Below are 10,866 nucleotides of genomic sequence, written 5' to 3' on the forward strand. Positions count from 1 at the left end.
ATAAAGTTTATCTTTTGGTATACTTGCTCTTGACAATGGCTTTGATCTTGCCAGTTGCTACTGCTTCGGTTGAGAGAGCATTTTCAGCCATGAATATCATCAAGAATAGATTGCGCAATCGAATGAATGATGAATGGTTGAATGATAGCTTGGTTATCTTTATTGAGAGAGCAATTTTTGATGAAATTGATAATGAAACAATCATGGAAAATTTTCAAAAGATGAGAACTTGACGAGGCCAATTGTAAACACTTTATTTAGTAGTTTTTTTGTATGTATAGTTGAAGTTTTTGAGATGTGGTCTCTTGGAGTTGAAAATTAAATTGTAAGACTTCATCCTCATATTAATAAATGGACTCTCTTGGTATAAGGCAATTGATCGAGTAGGCATGCAGTTTCTTGAATTGTTTTTGTCGAATGCGAGGGGAGATTAAACGTATCATTTGGTTGAGAGGACTTTGTCAGGTGGACATTACTTGACGTGACTTAGTGGAGAGGGTGTTGGAATGTTAGAGATTTATTGTCTTGGATAGAGTAACTACGCATATATGCTACAATAATGTTGAAGATTTAGGTGAGATCTTGAGTTGCCTTGTCTGTGTTTGGCCACTTAGTCAATGGGTTATGTCCTAATTTGTGGGTAGTGGGCCCTTAGGGCCCGATGTTGTGACTAACCGTATTGGGTCAAGGTGTTCTTGACAAAGAAGGCATGTACGATTTTTTGCCACTATAGTAAATCTGAAGATTCCTAAACTGCAATAAGGTATCATGTCTTGTGGGTCTTCAACGTAGAATATGCACCTTAGAGTCCATATGAAGACAAAAAAAACTGAGGTCTCCAAGTGCTTTTACAATAAATACTTTCAAGTCTGCATATCTATGCCTAGAGACAATATCAATCTACGTCTATTCTAACATGGTACTGGAATAAAGTCTCAGTCTAATTGGACGTGGCTTCTACATTTTGATTTGTTGAATATGGTATTACTCAGCCAACAAGTACGGCAGTAACGGAACAATAAAGGGCCTAGGGGGCCATGACCCCCCCAAAAATTTTGAAATTTTTTAGTATAATAGTAGTAAATATATAACTATAACTCATTTTTACTATAATACTATGAGCTTTCAATGCTATGGGCATAATGTGAAAACTCAATCAATATCATGGGCTTCATTCTCTTTTAATCAATTTAGGTGCAATTCTCTTAATCAATTTAGGCCCAATTCTCTTTAATATAGTTTCCTTGTTGGTTTCATCTCTTTAATATAGTTTCCTTGTTGGATCCTAAGGATGCTTATAGATCTTTTAATGCAAACAATATTTGTACCCTTGTTGAGAAATATTATCCTGAGGATTTTATGAAACAAGATAGACTTCTTTTGAAGTTTCAGTTGCAGCATTATCATCTTGATGTGACCAAAACGCGACTTCGGAACAAAATGGAGGATGAGTTTCTTGCAGATTGCATGGTTCTTCATATTGAAAGGGAGATTGCCGAAACATTTAGTTCAAACTCGATTATAGATGATTTTTACTCAATGAAAGATCGTTGAGCACAACTTAAATGATTATTTTTGTTATCTTGGATATTTATGTTTTAATTTGTGACTTTTAATTTAATGATTATATAGATATCTAAGTGTTTTCGGTCACTTTTTCAAGAAATTATCTTTAAAAAAAATTTCGGGGGTAGTGGACTCACATCCAAATTTTCACCCCCTTCCATAAATTTCTAGCTCCGCCACTGAAGTACGGGAAGTATCAAGACTAAAAATCCCACATCTTGCCAGAAGTATCAAGACTAAAAATCTCATATCGGAATGACATAACTCTACCAATTTTTTTTTCATTCCCTCTCACACAACCATGCCCTTTTCTTGGCATAAAAGTTCAAAACAACACACATACACTAAAACCACGAGTATGGCAATTAACTGAGCACAAGTGTGGCAATTAAGTAAGGAATGATCACAGATGATCACTTTAATTCACTTATCTACAAATCTTTTGTGGTGGATGAAATTTATATTTATTAAGAAATGATGGTAAATCTGAAGAGTCCCAACTCCCAAACTGGAATAAGGTATCATGTCTTGTGGGTCTTTAACGTAGAATATGCGCCTTATGGTCGCAGACAAAGAAACACTGAGGTCTTCAAAGCTTTTATAGTAAATACATTCCAGAGTCTACATATATATATATATATATATATATATATATATATATATATGTACTTAGTTTGCGTACTTAAAATATGCACATATCTTTTCACCATTGATTTAAAACATGTGGACCCAAAACAGTGAGCCCCATTTGTCATTTCACTCATCTATACCCTTAAAAAGTTAAAAAGTGGTGCGTATTTTATGTGCGTATAGGATAATTTATGTATATATATATATATGCATAGAAACAATTAATAGTACTGCAGCCACCAACAATGATGCTTCCATGCAAGCCATTCTGCAAAACATGCCAGCAGGCTTTATGCTTACTTGCCATTGTCTTGCTTTCATCCTTCCAAGTCTTGGCTTCCACCCCATCTGCAACTTCTTTTACTTCTGGTAGGAATGAACCAGAAGCCCTTCTCAAATGGAAAGCCAGCCTCTCCAAACACAACCAATCTCTCCTACATTCATGGGTCGTCGCCAATGAGACTTGCCATTGGGAAGGAGTCACTTCCAGCAAATCCAGAAGCATCGTCCACTTGGATCTCTCAAGTCACAGTTTGAGAGGTACACTTCACAGTCTCAACTTCTCATCCTTACCTAATCTCCTTACTCTTGATCTAGGAAATAATTTGCTTTCCGGAACCATCCCTTTTAACATCTGCAGCCTCTCCAAACTCACCATCCTCATCTTGTCCAACAATAAACTCTCTGGAAATATTCCTTCTGATATAGGTTTGCTGAATAGTCTTAGTGTATGTGACCTTGGTGCAAATTTTCTAAGTGGCGTTATTCCTCCAGAAATAGGAAACCTCAAGAGTCTCTCTTGGTTTGCTTTGTATGAAAAGAACCTCAAACGCATTATCTCTACAACTATGGGGAGCTTGAGGAACTTGACAAATCTTTACCTTCATGAAAATAAACTTTCAGGTTCCATACCTACAGAAATTGGGAATCTTAGATTACTCAATGAGCTTGACATGTCAAGTAACAGTCTAAATGGGACAATTCCTGCTTCTATTGGGAACTTGACTAATCTATCCATTATTTACCTTTATGAGAATGAACTCTTTGGCTCCATACCTCAAGAAATAGGGAAACTAAGAAATCTTTCTGATCTTGGTTTGAGTAGAAACATTCTCACATGTTTTATCCCTGTTTCCATTGGAAACTTGAGTAATTTATTCAATCTTTATCTTTATGAAAACAATTTCACAAGTTTCATACCAGAAGAAATTGGATCTCTAGATTCACTCAATGAGTTTGATTTGTCATTCAACAATCTTACCGGTACAAATCCTCATTCCATTGGCAACTTACGAGAATAACTCTTCTTTTGCTTGCAGAAAATAAACTCTCTGGGACAGTCCCAACTTCCATTGGAAACACCACAAAGCTCACGGAATTGGGGATATTCGAAAATAACTTCACTGGTCATTTACTAGAACACCTATGCCACAATGGATCACTTAAGAAACTTGTCGTCCATGATAATCATTTTGAAGGTCCAATCCTGAAAAGCTTGAAAAGCTGCACCAGTTTAGTGCGAGTCAGGTTAGAGAGAAACCATGTTGTAGGAACTCTCTCAGAAAGTTTCGGCATACATCCTCACTCAACCTACATAAATTTGAGTGACAATAATCTGCATGGCAAGGTTTTGCCGAAATGGGGACGTTGTGGCAATCTCACAAGCTTGCAAATGGTGAGAAACAATATTTCTGGTCAAATTCCATTGGAGCTTAGAAAGGCAATTAACCTTTGTTTACTTGATCTTTCCTCAAACCGTCTTGTTGGGGAGATTCCAAAGGAATTGGGAAAGTTGACATCATTATTCAAACTTGAGCTAAGTGGCAATCAACTTTCAAGCTACATACCTACAGAGATTGGCATTCTGTCAAACATAGCATTTCTCAGTCTTGGAGCCAACAGTCTAATTGGATCTATTCCAAGAGAACTAGGAGATTGCAAGAAGCTACTATTATTGAATTTGAGCTTTAATGGATTCCTGGAAGGAGTTCTGCCTGAGATTGGCAAATTAGTCTACCTCAAAAGGTCTTGATCTCAGTCACAATGTGCTGATAGGAGAGATTCCTAGTGGACTGAGAGAATTGAAAGACTTAGAAACATTGAATCTTTCACATAATAACCTCTCCGATAGCATCTGTTGGAATATATGAGGGTAGTTTAGTCTTTGTACGGACATTTAGAATACACTAGACTGTATTTAGGGTTGTATTACACGTTGTATTGAATGAATGAGAATACAGATAGAATTCTAGCCGCTGCCGCTCATAACATGGTATCGGAGCTTTAGCAGCGCGACTCCATTGATCGCGACTCAGTTTCTGTCTTGTATTATCTCTTTGTTTTGGTTTGGTGGCGTTGAGGAAATCATTGCCTTTCTTCTTTGTTTTAGTTTGAGGTTCTTGTTTGTCTATTTCAGGTGGTGGCTTCGACGCAGGGTCGTCTGGTGTGACTGATCTGGTCATGAGTTTTTTAGGCAAGTTGCATGAATTTCTGTGCGATTGTTCTGGTGTTTTATTCGATCTGGTTGTGCGACTGATCTGGTTTGATCTAAGTGTGGTTTGCTCTGGGTGTGATCTGGTTTGATTTGGTTATATCTGGTTTGATTTGGGTTTTATCTGGTTGTGCTCTGGTTTGATCTGGTTGTGTAGTCCAGTGGGTTTGTGAGTTTGCAAGTCAGAATCAGAGTTGGCGATTTAAATTTTTTTGGTTGTTTCATCACACGGGCTATTGAGTTACTTCTTTTGTATGCAATGGCTGGTCCTAGTGAGACGAAGGCAGTCGTTGAAATCATTACCACTGGGCATCTACTAATAAGAAGCTAAATGGTACCAATTATAGTTAATGGAAACGAGTGATTAGACGGTATCTGATGTGCCAATTATATACATATAATTGTACATCCTTTTACATGTAATCTTGCTTTGTTTAGAGTAGTTTTGGAATTAATTCTACCTAAAGAGTTGTTATTTGCTTATTTCAGGTGTCGGGGCATAAATGGATAGGAAATGATGAAAATTGGAGTCAGAGCAGAAATCCGATCAATCGGCCCATAGTCCGATCGATCGGACAACTTTGAAGCTGGAAATGGCCCAAGAGAAATTCCGATAGATCGGTGTCCAAGCCTGATCGATCGGCTAATCCCAAATCACGATTCTGAAGATTTCTTCAGGCCCGAACTTACCCTCAAATCAAGTGGGTCCAATTCAAAACGGCACAGACTTGTTAGAAAAATGACTTTAGGGTTTTTTGGGAGTATAAAAGCATAGATTTTCAGGGTTTTAGGGACTTTTGGACTTTGGAAGAAAAATCAAGGGTTTTGGAGACTTGCCTACAGCAGCCATTGAAGCTTGAGCAAGGGATCTAGGGGTTTCTCTTTATTTCTTCCTTGTTCTTGTATTTAATGACTGTTATTTTGGATCTTGATTTGTATTCCTTGGTTATGAGGAACTAATCCTCGAACTAGGGGTCCTAATGGAATCCCTCTTTGAAGATTGAATGAAATTGGTTTATTATTCTTGAATCTCTCTTTGTATTGTTGATTCTCTATGGATGTGCTTATTGCTTTCAAATGCTTGATCACCATTTGGATGATTTTGAGCCTAGGTTGAGACTGGAAGGATATGCCTAGGGTTGCAAGAATCCATCGAGAATATAGGTTGCATGAACCATAGGAATACAGGTTTATGACTTATGCAATCGTTAAATGATTTCCATTGTTCTTAACGGGTTTTCAATATATTAATCCGAGTGTTAGGAATAACAGGGATTTATATTGCAAGCACTTTCAATGTATCTAGGAATAGAACATTGAATAGGTTGGGAAATCGATTGTCAACAATTAAATTGAGAATTGAGAATTAATGAATCAACGGAGTTCAATTGGATAGGAGGTGGTGATATTAGGAACCCTAGTGTTTACTTCTTTGGAAAACTCAATTTCTTGTTTGTTGTTTGGTTATTTACTCAAATTGTCATTTACTTAGTGATCTCTTAATTATTTGTTTAGCATTAGATAAATACAACCAACTTTTCGCATTTCCATCTTAGTGTGATAATTACTTGGATTGATATTGAATTGTAATTGCCAACATATCTTCGTGGGAACGATACTCTATTCACTCTTTATTACTTATGCGACTTGTACGCTTGCGAATAATTCACAACAAGTTTTTGGCGCCGTTGCCGGGGATTGAGGCAATTTTATTTTTGTGTCAATTTAGGTTATTTTTGTGCTAATTTGGTTTTAATTTTCTACAGAAATTCTTTCTCTTGTATGAGCCTAGGAAGACGTACTCTTAGCTCAAATTTGATTGGTTTGGATCCGGAGATTGAGAGGACGTTTCGTATGCTTAGACGGGAGCAACATAATAACACGGTTGAAGGCATGGGAGACAATTTGGATGGAAGGAATGGTGCGGGGCCAATTGGTGGCAATGGTTTGAATGAGAGAAATGATAATGGTGGAGGTGCTAATAATGCAAATGGAGCTAATGAGGTAGATGGGCCACCAAGGCAATTTGACCCTCGTTCTTTGGAGGAATGCGCTCGTCCAACTTGGGATACCACTCCTTCTAGTATCCGGTATCCACCCATCAACACCACTCATTTTGAGATCAAGCCGGCTATTATCACCATGATATCCAACTCCGTTGTATTCCATGGTTTTCCTCACGAAGAGCCCAATGTGCACATTGCTTCATTCTTGCGCATTTGCGCTACATTTGATATTCATGGTGCTTCACGTGATGCAATTCTCTTGAGGTTATTTCCACTCTCGTTGAGGGATAAAGCTAAAGCATGGTTGATGTCACTCCCTCCCAACTCCATCACTACATGGGAGGAGCTCTCGGAGCAATTTCTATCTAAATTTTTCCCTCCGGCGAAAGCGGTTCAAATCTAGAATGATATCATGACTTTTTCCCAATTTGATCTTGAATCTTTCCATGAAGCTTGGGAACGGTTCAAAGCTATCTTGAGGAGTTGTCCTAATCATGGACTTACGGAGTGGATTGTTTATCAAGCTTTTTATTCCGGATTGAGTATGTCGACGAGGCAAATGTTAGATGCAACCGCGAGTGGTTCTTTTATGACTAAATCTCAAGAGGAGGCCCGAACTTTGCTTGGGAAGGTTGCCAAGACAAATACTTCTTGGCCTACGGAGAGGCTACCACAAAGGCAAGGCAATCCAAGAGATGCCGACGTGATGACCGCCTTGGCCGCTATGGCTAAAAAGATTGATGCTCTAACAATGAATTCTCCTCAAGGAGTGTATGCGGTTCAAGGAATGCCTATAGTGTCTTGTGATTATTGTGGTGCTAGCCATCAAACCGGAGAATGCTTGATTACTAATGCATCATCTTCTCAAAGCGAGCAAGCTAATGCTATTGGAGGTGGACACTACAATCGGCCAAGAAATGATCCATACTCAAATTTCTACAATCTGGGGTTTAAGAATCATCCCAATTTTTCTTGGAGCAATAATCAGAATGTGTGAAATCCTCCTCCTCGACAAATTCAGCCCCAAGAGAAGAAGAGGGACATTGATGAAATGTTTGCCAAGATGGCCGGAAGTATGGAGGCATTAGCCAATAACACAAACAACTTCATTAGCAAGACCGATTCCGCATTTCAAACTCAAGCATCATTGATTCATAATCAAGGGGCTTCCATTAGGAATCTTGAGATACAAGTGGGGTAACTAGCTAATGCTTTATCATCTAGAGAAAAGGGGGACTCCCTAGCCAAACGGAAGTGAATCCGAAAGGGAAAGATCATTGTTATGCAATTACTCTACGGAATGGGAATCTAGTGAAAACTACTGCTGATCTAGATGCTGAAAAAGCGAAAAAACTAAAAAATACAGAATTGCAGGAAAATGCAGCTGAGAATTCACAGAGCCCAGATCGGATCGATCTGACATCATCCCCGATCGATCGGACCCCAATTCCAACTGAGATTGAATTTGAGGCAGAGCGAAAGTCCGATCGATCGGCCCAAATTCCGATCGATCGGACCAGTGAAGATCAAGTTGAAACTTCTAAGAAGTTGCAAAAGAACAGAAATGCGCAACCCCAATATGCAGTCGAGTTGCATTGGCCTGATAGTTCACTGTCAGCGCCTCCGGTTAAGGCATATGTACCTCCAATTCCCTTCCCACAAAGGTTGAAAAACACCAAGAAGGAGTCTCAATTCTCAAATTCCTTGAGGTGTTCAAGAAGTTATAGATAAACATACCTTTTGCAGAGGCTTTGGAGCAAATGCCTAGCTATGCAAAGTTTATGAAGGAAATTCTTTCTAAGAAGTGAAGGATGAAGTACTATGAGAGTGTCCAATTGACGGAGGAGTGTAGCGCGATAGTGCAGCAAAAACTTTCAATTAAAAAGAAAGATCTAGGAAGTTTCACCATTCCTTGTACCATTGGTAGTACGTTGATTGAAAAGGCGCTATGTAATTTGGGAGCGAGTATTAATTTAATGCCACTATCAATAGCCAAGCTCATTGGTTTGCATGAAATCAGCCCCACTACAATGTCTCTTGCCATGGCGGATTGATTTATTAAATATCCCCGTGGTATCATTGAGGATGTTCTTGTCAAGGTGGACAAATTGGTTTTTCCAGCGGATTTCGTTATTCTTGATATGGAGGAGGATTCTAATACTCCAATTATTTCGGGGACACCTTTCTTGCGTACGGGGAGAACTCTCTTTGATGTGGAAAAAGGAACTTTGGTGTTGATAATTGCGGATGAACTAGTCACATTCAAAATGTTTGAAACCACCAAATACCCAAAAGACGGAGAATCTTGTTGTCGCATAGACACAGTGGATCATATCTTGACTTATACTTATGCCATAACTTCTTGCCAAGACCCTCTTGAGACTTGTTTGGTGAATGAGGATGCTTTAGAGTGTGGTGATGATGATGTGGTGGAGTTCATGAATTCCTTAGAATCTATGAAAGAGTCTACACCGAGAAGGTTCCAGAAATTTGAACCTCTTGGTGTCTTGCCTTCTAGACCACAACCAAGTATTATGGAAGCTTCTACACTTACATTGAAACCTCTCCCGTCCCATCTTCGATATGCTTAGTTGGGTAGTTCTAATACTCTACCGGTTATTATTTCTTCGAATTTGAATCCGGAGGAAGAGGACAAGCTCTTAAGAGTGTTGAGAGAGAGAGCACAAAATGGCTTTGGGGTGGACAATAGCGGACATTTGGGGAATTAGCCCACTATGTGCATGCACCGTATTTTAACGGAGGAGGACTACAAGTCTTCGGTGGAACATCAACGCCGACTAAATCCCAATAGGAAAGATGTGGTGAAAGCTGAAATTTTAAAACTTCTTGATGCGGGAATTATTTATCCCATTTCAGATAGCTTTTGGGTAAGTCCGGTGCAAGTTGTCCCCAAAAAGGGAGGAATCATGGTGGTGAAAAATTAGAAGAATGAATTGATTCCCACTCGGACTACTATCGATTGGAGAGTTTGCATTGACTATAGGAAGCTCAATAAGGATACTAGTAAAGATCACTTTCCTTTGCCCTTTATTGATCAAATGCTAGAGAGGCTTGCGGGGCACTCTTATTATTGCTTCTTGGATGGTTATTCGGGGTACAATCAAATTCCCATTGCTCCGGAAGACCAAGAAAAGACTACTTTCACTTGTCCTTTTGGCACCTTTGCTTATAAAAGGATGCCCTTCAACTTATGCAATGCACCGGCCACTTTTCAACGGTGTATGATGAGTATTTTCAGTGATATGGTGGAGCACACAATTGAGGTATTTATGGATGATTTTTCTGTATTTGGTTAATTATTTGATTCTTGTTTGAAAAATTTATCTATGGTGCTTCAAAGATGTGAAGAAACCAATCTAGTACTTAATTGGGAGAAATTTCATTTCATGGTGCAAGAAGGGATAGTATTGGGACACCGAATTTCTCAAAAGGGCATCGAAGTGAATAGAGCTAAAATTGAGACTATTGAGAAACTCCCTCCACCAACTTCGGTTAAAGAGGTGAGAAGTTTCTTGGGGCATGCGGGTTTCTATAGGCGATTCATCAAGGATTTTTCCAAAATCACAAAGCCTTTGTGTGAGCTATTGTTGAAAGATGTCAAGTTTTATTTCACCAAGGAATACTTGGAAGCTTATACTACTCTCAAGGAGAGACTTACTACAACCCTTATCATCACTTCTCCGGATTGGAACATTCCATTTGAGCTCATGTGTGACACTAGTGATTATGCTATGAGAGCGGTTCTTGGTCAAAGGAAGAACAAAATTCTGCATGTAATTTACAATGCTAGCCGCACTCTGAATGATGCTCTACTTAACTACACAACAACGGAGAAAAAGCTCTTGGCGGTTGTCTTTGCCCTTGACAAGTTTCGATCATATTTGATTGGTTCCAAAGTCATTGTTTATACCGATCATGCAGCCTTGCGTTATTTATTGACGAAAAAGGAAGCCAAGCCAAGGTTGATTCGATGGGTTCTTCTTCTAAAAGAATTTGATTTGGAAATTCGAGACAAAAAGGGATCTGAGAATGTGGTGGTGATAGGTATGATAATACCTATTGTTTTTGGTAGAAATATTCCCCTCTTAAGCTTTCTTTTGATAAATAATGAGTGTATTTATGTGTTGATTTGTATTTTGATAGGTTGATTGC

The 10,866-nt window shown here is 38.7% G+C and overlaps 1 protein-coding gene and 1 non-coding gene across 2 annotated transcripts; one reads left to right on the forward strand and one right to left on the reverse strand.

Moving 5' to 3' along the window:
• The first annotated feature begins 2,441 nt into the window (after nt 1–2,441).
• Nucleotides 2,442–4,228, forward strand: LOC119992766 (MDIS1-interacting receptor like kinase 2-like). The gene is made up of 2 exons (XM_038839558.1): nt 2,442–3,459; nt 3,516–4,228. Exons 1-2 carry the CDS (start codon nt 2,442–2,444, stop codon nt 4,226–4,228), a joined length of 1,731 nt encoding a protein of 576 aa, XP_038695486.1.
• A 2,861-nt stretch (nt 4,229–7,089) lies between these two features.
• Nucleotides 7,090–7,194, reverse strand: LOC119993892. Its single transcript, XR_005466587.1, has one exon. It is a non-coding gene; the product is annotated as a small nucleolar RNA R71 (small nucleolar RNA).
• Nucleotides 7,195–10,866: the final 3,672 nt, after the last annotated feature.

The sequence above is a fragment of the Tripterygium wilfordii genome, chromosome 23 (genome assembly GCF_013401445.1).
Source record: "Tripterygium wilfordii isolate XIE 37 chromosome 23, ASM1340144v1, whole genome shotgun sequence".
NCBI classification, from domain to species: domain Eukaryota; kingdom Viridiplantae; phylum Streptophyta; class Magnoliopsida; order Celastrales; family Celastraceae; genus Tripterygium; species Tripterygium wilfordii.